Source organism: Grammomys surdaster, unplaced genomic scaffold (assembly GCF_004785775.1).
Source record: "Grammomys surdaster isolate TR1022 unplaced genomic scaffold, NIH_TR_1.0 125861, whole genome shotgun sequence".
Classification (NCBI taxonomy): domain Eukaryota; kingdom Metazoa; phylum Chordata; class Mammalia; order Rodentia; family Muridae; genus Grammomys; species Grammomys surdaster.
In genome coordinates this window covers 1,142,608-1,163,099 of record NW_021620687.1, presented here as the reverse complement: position 1 = coordinate 1,163,099, position 20,492 = coordinate 1,142,608, and the positions used below count along the sequence as shown (strand labels likewise).

Sequence of the window (20,492 nt, the reverse complement as noted above, 5' to 3'; positions counted from 1 at the left end):
GCCTGATAAGGCCCTCCTCCCCTACATATACAGTTGGAGCCCTGTGTCCCTCCATGCTTGTTCCCTGGTGGTTTAGACCCTGGGAGCTCTGGTTGGTTGGTATTGTTGCTCTTCCCATGGGGCCACAAACCCCTTCAGCTCCTTCAGTCTTCTGTCTAACTCCTCCACTTGGGACTCCATGATCAGCTCAATGGTTAGCTTCCAGTATCTGCCTCTGTATATGCCAGATTCTGACAGAGCCTCTCAGGAGACAGGTTTATCAGGCTCTTGTCAGCATGCACTTCCTAGCATCCACAACAGTGTCTGCGTTTGTTGACTGCACATGTAGGGCAGTCTCTAGACGGCCCCTCCTCCAGTCTCTACTCCACCCTTTGTATTTGCTCCCTTGAGTATTTTGTTACTCCTAAGAAAGACCGAAACACCCATACTTTGGTCTTCCTTCTTGAGCTTCATGTGGTCTATGAATTGTATCTTGGGTATTCTGAGCTTTGAGGCTAATATCCACTTATCAGTGAGTGCATACCATGTGTGTTCTTTTGTGATTGGATTACCTCACTCAGAATGATATTTTCTAGTTCCATTCATTTGCCTAAGAATTTCATGAAGTCATTGTTTTTAATAGCTGAGTAGAACTTCATTGTGCAAATGTACCACATTTGCGGTATCCATTCCTCTGTTGAAGGACATCTGGGTTTTTTCCAGCTTCTGGCTATTATAAATAAGGCTGCTATGAACACAGTGTGTCCTTGTTATATGTTAGAGTATCTTTTGGGTATATGCCCAGGAGTGGTATAGCTGGGTCCTCAGGTAATATTATGTCCAATTTTCTGAGGAACCACCAGACTGATTTCCAGAGTGGCTGTACCAGCTTACAATCCCACCAACAATGGAGGAGTGTTCTCTTTCTCCACATCCTAGCCAGCCTCTGCTATCACCTGAGTTTTTTATCTTAACCATTCTGACTGGTGTGAGGTGGAATCTTGGGGTTGTTTTGATTTGCATCTCCCTGATAACTAAGGATTTTGAACTATTCTTTAGGTGCTTCTCGGCCTCGAGTTTCCTCAGTTGAGAATTCTTTGTTTAGCTCTGTTCCCCATTTTTTAATAGGGTTATTTGGTTGTCTGGAGTCTAAATTCTTGAGTTCTTTGTATACATTGGATATGAGCCCTCTATCAGATGTAGGATTGGTAAAGATCTTTTCTCAATCTGTTGGCTGGCATTTTGTCCTATTGACCGTGGTCCTTTGCTTTACAGAAGCTTTGCAATTTTATGAGGTTCCATTTGTCAATTCTTGATCTTAGAGCATAAGCCATTGGTGTTCTGTTCAGGAACTTTCCCCCTGTGCCCATGTGTTCGAGGCTCTTCCTCACTTCCTCTAAGTTTCAGTGTATCTGGTTTTATGTGGACGTCCCTGATCCACTTGGACTTAAGCTTTGTACAAAGAGATAATTATGGATCGATTTTCATTCTTCTACATGCTGACTTCCAGTTGAAACAGCACCATTTGTTGAAAATGCTGTCTTTTTTCCACCGAATGGTTTTAGCTCCTTTGTCAAAGATTAAGTGACCATAGGTGTTTGGGTTCATTTTTTCTTTTTAAGAGAAGCAAGGTTGCTTTAAAAACGTTGGTATTCAAGGAAAACCACATAGGTATCTTATGTTAGAATTGGAAATAACTTTCTACATGACACAAAATCAAGGAGCTTCAAGTCACATGCAAAAATGTCAAATTTTATGTAACTAAACATTAAAGCACTTCTCGTTAAGAATCAGCAATGTCAAGACAGACAATTTAGAGTCAATACACAAGCATTTTACTGGTAAAAGGCTAATTTTTCTTTATAGAAAGGCTTTTTACAAACTAACTGATCAACAAAGAATATGAACAAAATAATTCACAGGAAGGGAAATTAAAATTTCCCTTCTTCTAGAGAAATGAAAGGATAGATAATTACATGCATAAGAGAAGTACAAACTAAAACTATGTAAAAATAATTCTTTTCTTTTCAGCATTTCTGGTACTAGACCAAGCTGGTGAGCACATAGGGAAAAGGCACGCTCACACAGTTTTCTAGTCAAAACATACATGTGGGCAAATTTTGTAGGATTTAATCAACTCCTACAAAATTAAAGGATTTTTCTAAAAATTTGTCCTAAAGATATATAAATATGTATGAGACACAGTGGGATTATACACATAATAGCATAATTTATAACACAATGGTCATATAAACAAAATCTACCAGAAACCTGACTTAGAAAAATCCTATGGTATATTCACGCAGACAAACATGACATTAACTTTACACAGAATACAGGTGTCTTGAGGTTGTGCTACAGAATCATACACAACACAGGCTTACAATTCTGTTATATCTGTTAATTAGACTAGATTCTGCTCACTGAGACCCAGCAAAGTGGTAGCGCTCTTCCGTTCAGAGTACTGTACTGGGGTGTTATAGTCAGTGAAGTCAAGAAATACAAGATATTCAGAATGGAGGGGGGAAAGAGCCAAAGCTATTTTTGTTCACATATGTCATGGTCTCATAGTTAGAAAATCCCAAGGGAGTACAGTGAAAACTATTAAACCAACAAGTTTAACAAGGTTGCAGGTTAGATCACTGTTTCTATATGCTAGGAAAGAAATCTGAAAATGAAATTTAAGGAAACATTCGTAAAAGCATCAGAAGTAAAACATTTGAATAAATTTCAAAAAACAGAAAACTTATAAATCTGTAAAACATTTTTAAAAGAAACTAAAGGATTCAAATAAATGTAAATCAGATTACAAGTTTTAACATCAGTAGATGGTGTATTAGTTAAGATTAATTAACATTGCTGTGATGAAACACCATGACCAAAAGAAACTTGTAGAGGGACGGGCTTTCTTTGAACGCACATCCTGAGTCATGGTTTGCTCTCCTGTTGAAAAGGGAGGCAGAGTCTATGGTGTACAGCTGAGTTAAGGAGGCGGGGTTGGCTAATCTCAGTAGGAGCTGACTCTGCAGGGGATCAGTGCTCAGCTGATGAACATCTTGAGATAAAGGTATAGTGGGCACTTTCTTTACACACTATCCACATCTCACTTGGATGTTGCACAAGTTTATAATCCTAGCACTCTATGGGAGATGGGAGATGGAAACTAGAAATCTCTGTGCGCGCATGGAGCAGTTAGCCTGAGAGGGTGTATATGCCACAAGGCTAGTTTTATTCCCAGGAATCCAATAACCCTTTTTGTTCAGGAACTACCTGTCCTGGTGTGGTGGTCTGCATCAGAATGCATAAATATATGCATTCATATATTTAAATGTTTGGTTCCCAGTTGGAAGAACTGTTTTGGAAGGATTAGAGAAGGTATGGCCTTGTTAGAAGAGGTGCATCACTGTGGGTGAACTTTGAGGTTTCAAAAGTCGATCCCATTCCCAGTTAGCACCCTTTCTCCCTTCCCTGCCTGCCTGCCTGCCTGCCTGTCTGCCTGTCTGCTGTTTGTGGATCAGATGTAAGCTCTCAGGCTGCTGCTTCAGTACCACATCTGTCTGCCCGCTGCCATGCTCTCTACCATGATGGCCACAGATTCACCCTCATAACTATAAATCCCAATCTACTCTCTCTTCTGTAAGTTGCCTTGGTCATAGTGTCTTCAAGGCAACAGAAAAGTAACTAATAGGCATGGGTTAGTCCCTACTTCCCTTTCTCTGCCCTTCCCCAACCTACCATAGCCTGGCACCCCACAAGTCCCACTGCAGACTACTGCGCAGGAACCGTCACTGTTCCTGAGCCACCTCTGCTAGAGAACTCATTTCCTCCCTTTCTCATCTCCTGAACTTTCCTACCTCACTACCTGTAGCCATTTCTACACTCAGAGTCTTACTTCTAGATCTGTGGCCTTCAAACCTGCTTTCTTCGAGCCACCTCTGACTGGAGAGCTGCTTCTTTCCTCTCCAATCCTTCCTTCTGCCTGCTGCTGCCATCTCTGCAGTCACAAGCCTAGCTCCAATCCTGTGCTTTGGGAGCCATCTTTCCCTGGTCCAAATAAACAGCTCATCCAACAGCTTAACTTTGCATTTCTAGCACTGACCCAATTTAAGGACAATGAGATTATCACACCAAACACATAACCAAAGAGAGAAGTCCATATTCCCAGATCAAATAAAACAAACAAACAACAACAACAAAAACCAAGACAGTGTCTCTTATCAAACTTGTTAGTCCTTTAACATCAAAATAAGCAAACAAACCAGCAACATGATGACCCCAATTAACAAACACATTTCAAAAATAACTTTACATATTATCTATAGAAAACTTAGCTTTAAAGACAAGGCACCACCTTAATGTGGACAGAAAAAGTTGTTCCAAATAAATGAAATCAAGAAGCAAGCAAGCGCTGCCATCCTAATATTTGACAAAATAAGATTTCAAACTACAACTAAGCAGGAAAAAAAGGTACTGAATTCTAATCAATGGATCATTACTTCAAATATCGCAATGCCCAGCAGACACGCAACAAACTCTGGCACACCTGATTTCATAAAAAGCACACCTATGGAATTAAAGATGCAGATTAACGTAAACCCAATAACTGAATAAAAAATAAAGAGGAACCTTAGATTTAAATACCTTACATCAAATGAGCCCAACAGCTATCTACAGGATGTTCCATCTAAATTCCAAACATACAATCTACTCAGGGGCACATGGAAGCTCTGAAACAGACCATGTGCTGGGGCATTAAACAAACAAACAAACAAACAAAACCCTTAACAAGCAGAAAAAATAAAAATAATTCCACATATCTTATCCAACCATTATGAAATTAAACTTAAAACTGACAACAAACAACATTCCTGTCCGTATATAAACAGATGGAGATGAAGTCACTTACTGAATGATGAATGAGTCAAAGAAGAAATCAAGAAAGAAATTCAAACCAAGCTCAAACTCCACGTATTATAAGAAATAATAAAAATTAAAGCAGAAATTAATGAAATAGAAGTAAACAAAGAATCAACTAATTCAAGAGCTGATTCCTAGAGAAAATAATCATGATCAACAGAGACCCCGCCCCAGCTAACCAAAGCAAAGGAGGAAATGATCTAAATTAACAACATCAACAATTAATAGACTCACTACAACATTCACCCAGACACACATAGAATATCATATGGGAGTATGCTAAAAACCTGTACTCCATTAAGTTGAAAAAATCTGTTCTTAAAAACTGGAATTCCTTGATTTATCCAAAATACCAAAGTTAAATCAAAGAGACCAATAGACCTCTAACAGAAGCTCTGACAAAGGATCATCTCAATAGAATGAGAAAAGGCCTTTGACAAAGTCCAAGATGCTTTAATGATAAAAAAAACCTAGAGAGTAAAGCTGGAGGAGAGTAAGGCCTCAGCATAATAAAATCTCTCTATGACAAGCCTTCAGCAAACATTATCCCCATTCCTTCTCAATATATAGTGCCTGAAGCAACAGCCAGGGCAAAAACATAAGAGAAGGAAATTAAAGGGCTACAAATATGAAAATAAGAAGCCAAATTATCCTATTTGCATATGAATGACACTACACATAACAAATGCCCAAAATTCCACCAGAAAACTTCTGTCAACAATTAACAATTTCAGCAATATGGCAGGGTAAAAGTAAACTTAAAAAAAACCAGTAGCTTTCCTACACCAAAACCAGACACATTGAAGAGGAGATCATAGATACACTCCATAGATACACTCCCATTTACAATCTCAGCAAAACCAGTAAAATACCCAGGAATAAATCTAACCAGGAAGGTTAATAGCCTCTATAATGTAAACTTCACATCTCTGAAGAAAGACACAAGAAGATGGAAAGAGAACCCATGCTCATGGAAGGGAAGAATTAATGTTATGAAAATAAGCATTCTACCAAAACCCACTAACAGATTCAATGCAATAAACACCTAAAATAAGTCTTCACAGAAACAGGAAAAAAAAAAACTTAACTAAAACTCGCATGACATCACAAAGTACCCCATATAGCCAAAGTTGTCCTGAGCAACAGGAATGCTGGAGGGATTGCTACTCCAGATACAGGGTAGAGCTACAGCAATACAACTACATGGTACTGGCACACAACATCCATGTAGAGCCCTGGGATAACAGAGAAAACCAACATGAGCTCTCATCACTACAGCCATCTGATATTTGACAGTAAGATCGGAATGGAATGGAAAACATCAATGGAAAACAGACAGCCTCTTCACCAAACACTGCTGGGGAAGCCAAGTGCCCGAATGCCAACCAAAGAAAGAACTCTAGCATTACCTCATAAAAAAGTAGATCCAAGACCTCAAGTTGAAACCGGAAACACAAAATCCTATAGGAAAATAGACAGTACCCTATAAAATCTAGCTGTAGGAAAGACCTTTCTGAACAGGTTTCCACTTGCCCAGGAGTAAAGGCCAACAATCAGCAACTGGGATCTCGTTAACTAAACAGTGCTAAGGAAACAATCAATTGAATGAACAAGAAAACCCATAGTATGGGAGAAAATACTTGCCAGCTATATATAGGAGAGAGAATTAATATTCAGACTATACAAACAACAACAACAAAACAACAACAAAAACAACAACAAAGAATCAAGGAAACAAATAGCCCAATATAAATGGGCTAGGAATCTAAACAGAGTTCTTAATAGAAAAAACCAAAAATGCCTAAGAAATATTTGTGTTCATCGTCCTTAGCAATTAGGGAAATACAAATTGAAACATTGCGATTTCATCTCAGCACAGTCTCAGAATGGCAAGGAACAACAAAAGAGCTGACAACACATCCTGAAGATTGTAGGAGTAACCATCATTCACTCCTGGTAGAACTGCCAACTGGTGCAGCCACTCTGGAAATCAATATGGAGAAACCTCAAAAGACTAAAAAGGAATCTACCATATTAGCCAACTCTAATACCGTGGCACTTGCCTAAAGGACTCATCATCCTACTCCCAATACTTGCTTAGCCGTGTTTATTGCTGCCCTATTCATAACATCCGGAAAAGGAAAACAACCTAAATGTCCTTCAACAGAGGACTGGATAATGAAAATTTGGTACACACATATAATGGAATACTATACAACACAAAAATAAAATCATAAAATTTGCTAGAAAAAAATTACATTGAGTAAATTAACCTGTTGGGGGTTGGTCTGTGCACTGTATATTCAATAGTTGCTGATTTCTGTGCCCAGAGACCTGATTACAGTCAACACTACCACTGTCTTGATTATTGAACCATCTCCTGTATCGATGTTGCATAAAGAATGCACTGCAATTATCTCTGATTAGTTAATAAAAAGCTGATCAGCCTATGACTGGGCAGAGAAGTCAGGACTTCCAATCCCAGGGCCAGGAGATCCCAGGCAAAGAGAAGAAGGACCACAAGCAAAGAGGTAGAGAGACTTCATGGAGAGAGACCATGAGGCAGAGGGTCCAGGAAGATCATGATGAGCAGATGACCAAGAGATTCACCGTGAGACTGTGATAAGACAGCAAGCCAGGGAAAGACTCAATTGAAGGTAAAGGACCTGCTGCTAGGAAGCAGATAGCCTAGAGGGTTAGAATAGATGGATATCTGCCCAGTCATAGTGCTTAAAGCTGGTTAATAAAGTTAATTGGTCTTATATCAATTACTTGAGAGCTAGAATGAGAACAGATGAGGTTTGCATCCTTCAATTACTGCCCAAAGTAACCCAGACCCACTAAGGCAAATGCTGCATGCTCTTTCTTTCATATCTGTGGTTCTCAGCTCCAAACCCTCAGATGTGAATGTATAACATGCAGTAACCACAGCAATCAGCAAAGTATAAAGTGAATAATCTTGACTTTTAAAAAACTAAGACTGTTAGATAATGAGTTACTACTGTTTTTGTCTGTTATTACCACTAATATTGTCTTAAGAATTTTAAAAGTTGGACAAAAGAGATGGCTTGTCACTGTCTGCTTTTCCAGAGGACCTAGGTTCAATTCCTAGCACCCATACAGCAACTCACAACTGTCTAGAACTCCACTTCCAGGGGATCCAATACCCTCTTCTGCTCTCCTTGGGCATGAGGCATACACATGATGCACAGACAAAGCACTCCTATATATACAACACAATAAATTTTAAAACAAAAGGAATTCTAAACCTATGTTTGTCAGGAATACAACTCTGTAGCTTTATCAAAATATCATAACACTAGTGTTTTCTTCCTTTCCCTTTTTCTGGATGAAATTATGTAAAATTTGTATTATTTCTTCATTAAGTGTTTGGTAGAATTTATGGTAAAGAGATCTGGAGCTTCTTTTGTACAACAGTTTTAACTTGCAACTAGACAGAGCTACTTATATACTTATATGAGGCTTCTCCTTTAACAAATAAGTTTAATTTAAGTTGTTATAGTCATTGTCACCAAATTGTTCACAATTTTTAAAAAAATGTTTACTTTATATCTATGGGTAATTTTGTCTGTATGTATTTTGTCCATGTCCCATATGCATGTCTCATGTCCGGGGAGGTCAGAAGAGAGCATCAGATCCCCTGCAACTGGAGTTACAGAATGCTGTAAGCCACAAACTACATGCCTGGAATCAATTCCAGGTCTTTTAGAAGAGCAGTCAATGCTCTTAACAATTGAGTCATCTTTCCAGCCTTGGATCATACATTTTTTATTATCTTTGCAATGATGTCTGTGGCTTTGATGTGGTGTCTTCCCTCTCCACTCAGGCAGTAATTTGTATCTAGTTGGAGGTATTCTGACTGCATCAATATATCATTATACAGTGTATTATTTTTCTTCATCTTTTTACACCACATTTTTACTGACATTTTTGTATATTTTGTGCTCACTTGGGTACTGCTATTCTCTAAGCCCGGCATGCCTTGAGGTTCTGCCTTGCAGCACGTTTCCTCATGCATTCTCATGTCTTCACTCAGTTCAAACTACTCTGTGGTTCCTTCCTTCACTCACGGTTCGTTACTTACTAGCTGTCCTTATTAGTTTATTGTCAATTTGGCACAAACTAGAGTCATCTTGGAGTAAGGAACCTCAACTGAAAAATGCCTTCATAAGACTGGCCAGGAGGCAAGCTTGTGGGGCATTTCCTTGACTAATTATAGGGAAGGGCCTAGCCCACATCTTGGTAAGAGGTCCTGGGTTAAGAAAGAAGGCTGAGAAAGATAGGAAGAACAAACCTGCAAAGCAGTCCCCCTTCTTCTTCTGCTTCAGTTCTTGCCTCCAGGTTCCTATCCTGAGTTCCTTCAGAGATGGACTGTTGCCTGAAGTTGAAGATGAAATAAACCCTTTCCTCCCCAATCACTTTTCGTCAGTGTTTTATTGCAGCAATAGAAACCCCAACTAAGGCATGGTATCTAATTTCTAACTATGTGGGGATTTTCCTGAAGCTGACTTTGACTCTGGTTTCCAGGTGTGGGCCAGTCCACCTAAGTCTACCAGTACTTGGGAGCCATTATATTGCCCCACACATGTGCAGTACGGTATAAATGCTTATGACAGCACATCATCTTAGAAGCTCATTTTATGTTTATTCACAAACAGTCCCTTTCCTTTGTCATCCTGTCAGTAGAACTTTCTCTTAAACATTTTTTAGACTAAATGAAGTTTTTTTTTGGGGGGGGGGAGCGTCTGGAAAAAATATCTTATTTAGTATTTCCAAGTTGTTTTTTTCTAAAAGGAATGCAAAGTTGCCAATGTTTCCTTTTGTTACCTGAAAACGTAATCCCAAATCCTCATTAGGAATTTCAGAAATCTTGTTTTATTATTACCCACTTTTTTCTTACTGTCTTTTTCCCCTCCTCTGTTTGCTTTAAAGATCTTACTTTGCATTTAAATTTCAAGACTTAGATATGTTTTCTTCTTATTTCTCACCTAGCCTCTTGAATTTGTCGGTTTATGCCATTCAATGAAAACAAGGACAGGACTGCTCCAAGGTATAGCTGAGGAAAAGGTATATTGTGTAGATATGAAGGAGAAAACAGCCACAGCACCTGGAAGGGTGCAGACTGAACTGCGCCAGCAGACTGAACTAAGCCATGAGATGAGGACCTGGGGTGGGGAGAGCGAGAGAGGAAGAGAAGAAAGAGTAAGGACAAGAGAGGGGACCAGCAGCTAAGAGAGGTAGGAGACCAGGAGACAAAGAGACCCAGAGCCCATGTAGCCAAAATGGCTGAGTTATATAGAAGAAAAGCAGGCAGAAGAAAAGGGAAGCCTGGGGGCTGCAGAGGCTTAGGGTAGGTGGCAAGGTACGCCAGCTGGAATAATTCTGTAACACATACCTGTGATGCTGAGATGCTGGGACAACCTGGTAGCCAGAATATACTTTGCTGTGTTAAACAGGCACCTCAGTAACCCAATTATCCTGGGTTTTACCTAACACTTATCTATTTTCAAGTACTTGTTAGCACATTAAAACCATTTCTACTTTTTCCCTCTCTTTGTCTGGGATAAAAAGCATACACATATTAGATCTTGTGTATATCTCATATTTTTCTGTTCAATTTTCAAAATTGGCAATTCTCTCCTTCTGTATCTAATACTTTTACCTATCAAATAAGTCAATTTCAAATTTTGTATTTGAGTGTTAAAAGGTCAATTAGATTTGCTTTTCTTTTCAATGTGTTACTTGTTATGATAGTACCAGATTGCTGTAACTTACCTACTTAGAAGTTCCTTCCTCACCTGGCAATTTCTTTATGCTGTAAGAGTATTTACCACTGCTTTTTTATTTATTAAAAATATGCTTGAATGTTGGATACTATTGATTCTGTTTTTCATCTTTTGTGTACCTATACTATGTGTGAAAGAGAGAAAAAATACACAAGAAAGACAGAGACACACACTATGCCATAGAGCAAGTGTAGAAACCACCTAAGGTATCAATCCTGGCCTTTCACCTTACTTGAAACAGAGGCTCTCCAGTTTTTGCTGCTTCTTATGCCAGGATCATAGGCCAAAAAGCGTTGAGGATTTATGTCTTTATTGCCTATCTCTCCACAGAAGCACTGGGAACACACACACACACACACACACACACACACACACACACACACACGCTTTAGGTGGGTTCTGAGGATTTGAATTCAGGTTCTCACACTGGCATGACACTTCACCCTCTTGAGTTATCTGCCCAGTCTTTATTTTTAATCAAAGAGAGTACAGTTGTTCCTTATGTGTTCCTAAGTAAACTAACCATTTCAACTGCTAAGAGTAGTGTTATGGTGATCCTCTGAAAGCCCATCATAGGTGACACAAACCAACTCATTTTTCCCTCACAATTCTAGCACCCTATGTTAACATAAATAGAGCAGAAAAGTTAAAAGATAAGGTTAGAATACCTGCCCTAACCCTTACCTCTGTCATTTACTCTAGTGTATGCTAAAGACTTTTGGAAACTACAAGCATGCTGTAAAATGTCTTACATGTTATTAAATTTTTGAAATCTACCTAAAAGCTTTAAACATGAGATCAGGGACAATAAAAAGTAGCAATCGACAGTGTAAGATCAAGGAAAGAGTAAAAGGACCGCTGTAACAGGAGCCCACGGTAAGCCCTTTATAGATGGGCTTAAATACCCCTCCTTACTTCAGTAGGCCCTCAGCTGTACCTCAACACAGTAAGGGCAAGTTGGAATGTCAAAGTACATACTCATATCCTGTGTGTCTTCAAAACACAAGTATATACATTATGAAAATGCTTTCTACCACATGATCCCATCATGTGAAGAATGAGTCACATTAATTCATTTTTACCAGTAGAAACGGTATGGTTTTAGAATCCTTAAAATGCAAAAAGAGATGAAAAAGAAAGCAAACACAAACAAACCCACATAGGAGAGACCAGCCTTCTAGCAGTACAAAGCAAAAAGGAGAAGGAGGTGGATGCAGAGAACAGAGCGCCTGGGGACCACAGAATGGTTTTCTGGAAGCAACAAGCACCGAGAGCAACTCTGAGCACGGGCCAGCAGCTGTGCAACAGGCAATAAGTACACTGAGCTTCCTCTGTGTGCAAAGCAAACATTACCAAGAAATTGTAAGTGAAATAAAACAAAACTGTGGGGAAAATTTAAAAAGGCCGCCACAGTGCCCCGGGGGTGGGGGGAGGCTTCCACCACTGTGGCGGGTCCCACATTCGGGGAGAACTCTATGGTTCCAGTGGCCTAGAGGCCTTGGCGGCGGCAGGCCCCAATAACACGAGGAAGTCCTTGGTTCCAAAAAGGTTTATTGTCATGGCGGATGATAGATGGATCTAGGCGTACCCCCAAAAACTCAGGGCAGTCCCGAGTTATATAGGGAGGGAGAAAGGGGGAGGATTGGGGGAGGATCTACGGGAGGCATGTTTAATTTGCTCTGCCCTCTGGCCTTCATTAGTATGTAAATTCCTAGGGCCTGAGGCCTATAGCCTGGCCTATGTAGTAATTCTATGGAGACCGTGACGCTTTTTCAGGATCCTGGGTTCTGGGGGGCGTCGAACTCCTGCTGGTTCTCATGTAGAATCTCGCCCAGAATCTACAGTCTTAGGGTTCTAGACACCTGCTCCACCATGATCCAGGATACCCTTACACAGTCCCACACAAAACCACAAATATGGTTGTAAAAAGGTGCATATTAAGTGAGTTAGTAAGTTTGCTCCAGAGTTGATTAAGAAAATACATCTAAAATATCAAGGTTCTGCAAGAAAAATGTAAAGTTTAAGGTACTGGGACAAAGGCTAAGGGCCATTTGTCTCCACAGGCAGCAAACCTCATCTTTGCATAACAGGAGACAAGTGTCATTTGCTAACTACGCAGAAAGGTGTACATCAACTAAATTCCAAAACGGTGACCACTAAAAAGATTTCCATAAAAACAATTTTCAAAGTCGTTCAGTAATCTTATGCATAAACTAGTATACCTTAGCAAGTGATTTCACAATAGGATTCTCCATAATCCCCTTGAGGAAAATTAGGTCTATTTCTTCTGCTCCTGTAGATGAGGGCAGCTCTGTAAGGTTTTCCAAAACTTGCTGCATTTCTGATGAGATAAAAGCCAGATAAGAAATTAGTGAATATATAAATAAAGGAAAACTCAAATAGAAATCAAGCAATTATACTACAACTAAAATATGCCAATAAATAGCTACTTCATTATGAGAATTTCCAGAGTGACTATACATCAGAGCAATAGAGAATAATCAATACTTTCCCTAAATAGTACTAATATCCACTTAAAGGTAAAATAAGATGTTCAGATATGAAGGAATTATAAAATTATACTATATAAGTCATTTCAAATATATTGAGGACAAATTTTGTACTAAGAATCACTAATATAAAGACTTTAAAAAATATAAAAAAAAATTCAGTTATAAAATTTACTAAAATAGAAAATGTAGAAAACTAAAAGGTACATTTTAAAAATATATGGTGTTTCCTGAGCTGTCAACCACAAAACACTAGAAAGTATGTAGCACCATTACAGCAACATAAAAGTATTTAAACTATGTTCCTAAATGAAATCCAATACACAAAAAGATGACAGAGCACAGCAGACTGATTACTTAACTTTATTACTGTTCTTACTCCTTTTAAGATTCCTATTAGAATACCACCAAAGTGTCTGAGTTTAAAAGGAGGAGGAGGGGAGGAGGAGGAGGAGGGGAGGAGGAGGAAGAGGAGGAGGAGGAAGAGGAGGAGGAAGAGGAGGAGGAGGAGGAGGAGGAGGAAAAGGAGGAGGAGGAAGAGGAGGAGGAGGAAGAAGAAGAAGATCAGGAGGAGGAGGAAGAGGAAAAGGCTAGGGAGAAAGCATGGGACTAACATAAACACATATAAGCTTGGAAGTGGCAGAAGCAGAAACTTAGACAAAAGAACGAGCCAATTCCACCCCTCAGTTATGTCAGTAATCTATCCATTCTTTCTCTTCTATCTGGCAGTAAGTCCTAGCTATAGTAATATCTTGACCAGACTATCACTGCAGCCTATCTATAACTGTTAGCTTCCTCTTACTGTCACAAATACTTAAGACAAGCCACTTAAAAGAAAAAATGGTTATTTGGCTCACTGTTTTGAGGTTTTCATATCAGACTGATTGACTTATTGCTTTAGGACAGAAATGGGCACACCATAGCAGAAGCCCATGACACGGCAGAGCTGTTTACTTCATAGCCAGGACAAGACAGAAAGAGACCAAGGTACCTACCAGAACTTTTGAGCCCAAGCCCTCAATAAAAGTATCCTCTGTGGCCCTACTCCTTAAAGGTTTTGCCACTTCCCAACAGCATCATGTGTTGGGAACTTTTGGGAGGGGCATTCCAGATCCAAACTATGGCAATGGCCCATAAGGAAGTAATTTAAGTGTAAACTTTAAGGCTTTTAAGCCTTTTAATACATTGCTGGATCCAATCTACACCAACCTTTGTAGCTTTAAGCACCCAATCCTTTCCTAGCCTTGAGACAAATCCTCTCCACTTTACCATCATGTATATAAGAACACCTTGATCACCTTTGTACAGCTAATTCATACTCATCTTTCAGAAGCAAATTTTCAACCACACTGGCTGATCAATTAGAATTTCTCTCTCTAATATATATATATGTATATATGTATATATATGCACATATGTGTATATACACACACACATATTTCACATACATACATACATACATACATAATACTTTATAATTCTGCCAAACACATATAATACTGTCATTTTATTCAAAGCAGTCTCCTGTCAAATCCTGAGAAGTGCAGACATCACACCTGTCTTGCTCTGAGCTGAATCCCAAAGAATTAAGATGCAGTCTGTTATATCAAAGAGTCTTAGTAATATATTTTCAGTAAAAAAAAAAATAGCATTTCAATGTATCTTAACAACCATAGTTTTCAAACTATATATTTACTTCCATGAATTATTTTACAAGGTTATGAAAGAAGTGATGTGTTTAACTGTTTAGACTGCTGAAGTAGAATAGTTTGTACAGCAATATTTTCTAAGTGTTCTATAACACCATGTAAAACAACTTTAATAACATGCATGGTACTTACCCACCTATATTCTTTTCTAAAAGTTTCACAACAGAACGGTCATACAGAAGTATTTCTACTCAGTTTTAGAGCTATAATCAATCAGGTAAACTATTCTAAGTATTCAATTGGGACTAGATTACAACTTAATATTTAAATTTCTTTTGTTACCACATTTGATGCTATGTTCACACCCATTTAATTCAACAAACTGACTTTCCTAAAAGAAAATATGACACCTTATACATTAAATCAAGATGCTAAAGTTATTAATTTATATTTTAAACATTAAATAACCACATACTTGATACTTCTTGCCTAATTTATAAAATCCATGAAATGCCATATAAAAATCTCAGTACTTATTTGGAAAAAGTATCCAAAAGTCATTTAGATAATTTTCATGTGCCTGTAACAGAACAGCAAAATTCTTTCATGAAACATAATTCCAAGAATAACAAAAAGAACTCAATTGGGACATTTCCTTAAGATCAAAATTTGAAAGAATGTTGATCATTACGGGGTAGGTAGGGCCAAAGGTCCTGAGTGTGCAACAAAGGAATGCTGTGCTCTTGTCCCCTGCCAGGGTCATGCCTGGCAAGGCTAGCAATGATCTACCACCGGGGCTCCAGGAGGCCTGAGGCCAGGGCCTTGGGCTTGACAGTTTCCAGGTAAAGTTGTGGTCAAGTATCCCAGAAGCTGAGGTGTGACCTAAGTGCTCTGCTTACTAGAGGGACTTGAGCTCCTGTAACTCTCTCTGATGCTCTCTCCTGGCTGGTTCTGCTTTCCCACCCGAGGAATGTATAAAGAGCTAACACTCTGATAAACCTGCTGCCTTGGATCATCAGCCTTTTAGCCCTCCTGACCCCAGCCTTTGACTGCATTCTTTCTTTCATCCCCTGTCTTCCACTCTGACTGCCAACATAAAACCAGAAAGAACTGCTGGTCTAGTTCAGATCTTGAGAGCTATGGTCACAAAATATTGGTGAAGTCAATGAAAAGACAAACAACATTTTATAAAATGACAATATACTGCTAAGATCCCAGCTCTCAGTGAGATTCTCATTTAACTGTATTGAACCAAAGGGATAAAAAGTAGACATTTAAATATGCACAGTGTATTTTCAGCATCTACTCAAACCTTTATACATGCCTATCATATGGTTAGATTAAAAAAATAGACATTCAAGTCAGTAAAAATATGTGTGCCATATGCAGAAATTTAAGTGAACAGTATTGTGAAATAGCTACAAGCCTCTACTCAGCAATTTCTCTAATTCTAAAAAACCTGGGTACATGACTTAGCCTTCCCAAGCCTGTTTCTTCTATCTGTTAAATATGGAGGGCCAGAGGTTGCCATTGCTAAATGGTAATTGTAATCCCAATCCCAATGTCAAGGAGGCAGCGACAGGAAGCTTTCTGGGGCTTGCTAGACAATCAGCCCAGGCTATTACACAAACTGTTATTGAGTCCACTAAAGATTCCATCAAAAAAAAAAAAAACAAAAAAGGTAGACGGTTCCTCAAAAAAGTCTCCTAAGATTGAACTTTGATATCTAGAAAAGCACACACATGTGTTCCACACCTACAGGAAAAAAATTAAAAGGAAAAAAAACTAATGTGAAGCATAGCAATTTACTTCCAAGGTCTCTGCAACTTTAAAGAATATACTTTCTAAAAATAACTTGAGCAGTGGGTTCTCTGCTGATGAAAAATTTAGAAAGAGCATGCTCCGTTTCTTAATGACCTATTCAATCGACCACTATAGACCAACCACCTTTTCACAGAGACTAGTAGTATAACTTCCTGGCACTTCTCTTTAAAGACATAGTTTCAGCTGGGCAGTGGTGGCGCACGCCTTTAATCTCAGCACTTGGGAGGCAGAGGCAGGTAGATTTCTGAGTTCTAGGCCAGCCTGGTCTACAGTGTTCCAGGACAGCCAGGGCTACAGGGAAACTCTGTCTCAAAAAACAAACAAAACAAGCAAAAAACAAACAAACAAACAAAAAAGACATAGTTTCATGGAGTCTAGACTGACCTTCAAAGTCTGATCTTCCCTGCCTCCCCCTACGTTCTGGGATTATACACAAATGCCAGCACCCCCAACTTCAATCTTGCTCTTAGATACAATTCTAGGATACACCATGTATTCAGAAAGCTGTCCTCTCAAACAGAAAGAAACAGATTTCATACAAGAACATTTTACATGAATATATTCCAACCAGACACAATGGCACTTGTTGGTAACTCTAGCACTTGGTGGGCTAAGCCAGTTAAGATCAAGATCCTGAGGTCAGCCTAGGCTACATAGAGAATTCCAGGTCAGCACTGGCTACAGAGTAAGACATTGCTTCAGAAACATCATTGCCGACCTCCATCCCGCACTCCTGCCTATGACAAACAGCAGAATAATAAATGACAATGGAAGGTTCTGTTCTGAATGATTAGAAACACTAAAATATAACATCAGAAGCCCCAAATGTAAAGACTGAATTTAAATTCACTTTGAATACCTTCAGCCCTTCTGCTATCTTCTATAAATATTTTGTTATTAAAGACAAATTCTGCATTTTCTCTAAAGAGAGACAAAGATGCGGCAGCCACACAGTCTTGCACAGTATAAATCTCATGGCAGTCATCATGTTTCCCGTTCCACGGACCCCTCAAGGTATTGTGTTTAATCTCTCACTAACTTAGTAGTTTTGTGTGAAGGTCTTGAGATCTTTTCATAGACTTCTTCCTGAATGTTTATGTGCCTTGTACTATTGTAAAAAAGATTTCCTAAATTTTAGTTCTGACTGATTAGTGCAGCAATCTTAATTCTTTTACTGATGTTAATGCCTTAAGATACAGCTGGATTGTCTACATGCACCAGAACATAATGGTTATCTTCTACCAGTGATGCCAACCAAGTATGTAGCTTTATGGAACAATTTTGAATTGAAGATTTACTTTCTCTTCAAGACATAGCAATAATTTTCTTCCTTGTAAAAGCTTAACAACTTTGTGTTCATTTAGGGAATTTTTTAAGTTGTACTGGCATAGAATTATTTTTATTCGATAAATAAATTCTTACATATCAACTGAGTGGAAACATCTAGATATCACCATCTCTAATTTTCATCATTTAACTATTTTAGTCAGACTTAACAATATATTTAGTGTAGTAATAGTTTTTCCTTGTAGATATGGTCAATCATTAATTATTCTTTATATAAGAAAACATGATAGTACATTAAATTAACTAGCAAAAATTAAGAATATTCACAATTAAGTGGATAAAGATTGAAAAACAAAACAAACAAAAAAATCCTCATGTCAACTCAAGTAAGTTTTGCCAGTAGTAAGTAATAAAGCGTAGCCTTATGCGGCCATTTGGAATTGTGGGCTGACTCTTCCTTTCAGGTACTTCTCTCTAAGAACACAAAGGTCAGTCTCTCTGCCACAGCATGTATGCTTCTCTATGTGCAGCATAGCACTTGAGGTGCAGCATCTCTGCACGCACTTCACTAGTCACCGGGGATCCTACAGGTCTTAAGTAGCAACACATATACTTCATTTTTGAAAAGATTTATTTATTGTATCTGTATCAGTGTCTTCCTCTGTGGATATATGGGTACCCGGTAAGTGCCTGGTGCCTGCTGAGGCTGGAAGGCAGCAATGGATCCTTAGAATTGAGAGTTATGGATAGTTGGGAGCCACCAGGTAGGTGCTGGGAATTCATTCCTCTGCAAGAGCAACTGGTGCTCTGAAACAATAGGCTACTTCTTCAGCCCCTATACTTCATTTTTATACAGCCGCTTCATTTTTATACTTTTGCATGCGTGAAGAAATAATGCTTTAATATGATGATTATCTAACATACCATTTAACCAATTTGTGTTATTATGATTGTTATGTGGTTTTATGAGTATTCCATAGATAAAATGGGATTTCTATACCAGAGACTATTTTTATCAGTATGGTTATAAACTTGTATTTTCGAGAAATAATACCAACTTACAATATGCTTTTGCAGTCATTTATCTTTTAAAGGTCTCTAAATTTTAAGTGCACTACATATACAAAGTATATACTCTGATAGAGTTTATATTATGTATATATATTGCAAGACTATACAATTATTAAGATAGTAAAATATTTATCTTTCAGACAAAACAGAAGGATGACCCCTTTATGATCCCCCTGCCTCGACCCCTTGCATCTCTTTCCCAGTGTACATAAGCCTCCACTGCTGGACACTATTTACAAGTTTGCTTCCTTTAAAATTCCGATATATTCTAGTACTCAACCATGAATACTCACTAATTATAAGGATTCACAACCCACCATATATCTAATATGATCTATCTAGTGATTAAGTTTAGTCTTCTAGCCCCTCACCTGCCCAGCTGGTCTACTTTGTATTCCACATGGTTTACTAAAGCCCCTTGCTATTACTGTACATTTGATGTCATTTCCTTGCGTCTCCTATAATTGTTTCATAAAGGTGGTTGATACGTCACTTAGTATGTTATCTCGTATGAAAAGATGCCCCTTTTCATTTTCTCTTTTTGGGTGGGGGATAGGTTTACGGGGTGCTTTTTGTTTATTTTAAATAATTGTAACCTGAAAATTGCTATCTACCCAAGGATGGTCTTCAACACTTGATTCCTCGGCCTCTGAGTGCTGGGATCACAAGCGTGTGGCATCGCACCCAGCACTTCCTTTTCCATTCCTGATCTTAGGAACTCAGTGTTTTACTTCGCCCAATATCAGTGCCCTATCCCACCCTCTGCCTCTACATACCTTACCTGGTTCCTTTTGGTAGCTCTTTACCTTTAACTGCCCCAGGTAATTGTTTTAGATAAGCTCTATTGCATACAACATACTTTATGTAGTAAGATTTTTGTTCTTATTGATAAATTGAAAATATTTCTTTCAAAAACTTACTAATTCCATTCAGATCTATAATTATTATTGTTGTGTTTTGTGATATTTATGACAGTTTCTTCTAAGACGTATTCCTGCTTGTTTACTAAAGCTCCCTGTATTTAGGAGTCTGTGACTGTGCCCTGGTATTTACTTTTATAATAGATCTTCCCACATATGCCCTTACTTTTTTCCTTTAAGCTATTTACTGTATTGGTTACCAGGACCTTTAAATAACAACCATTAACACCCATCTATACAACGAGCTCTTATTTTTCTCTGACTCTTCTCTCATTTTTGTTTCTAACTTTTCATGTTTATTTATACTTCTGCTTGTGAACATGAGCTGTGTGTCTGCCAAGTAAATAATGAAGGAGTAACACTGCTAGGTTTTGCATCATGAGAAATTACTCAGTTCTTCAAAATGTTCACAATGCCATCTAGATCTATACTACAAATCTGCTACCCACTGGCCAGGAAAGGACTTGAGTGGTCCACCTGTATGTATTTCAGTACACAGCATCTTAGAATGTATGTGTTTGGTCGACT

General features: G+C 38.5%; 1 protein-coding gene across 2 annotated transcripts in view; it reads right to left on the bottom strand.

Moving 5' to 3' along the window:
• Positions 1-20,492, bottom strand: part of Mpp6 (membrane palmitoylated protein 6) — an 87,254-nt gene that overhangs the window by 39,650 nt on the left and 27,112 nt on the right. For both annotated transcript variants that reach the window (XM_028790081.1, XM_028790082.1), the window contains exon 2: positions 12,926-13,044. In XM_028790081.1, coding sequence (XP_028645914.1) covers positions 12,926-13,042 — 117 coding nt within the window. In that variant the 5' untranslated portion in view covers positions 13,043-13,044. The remainder of the gene's footprint in view (positions 1-12,925; positions 13,045-20,492) is intronic.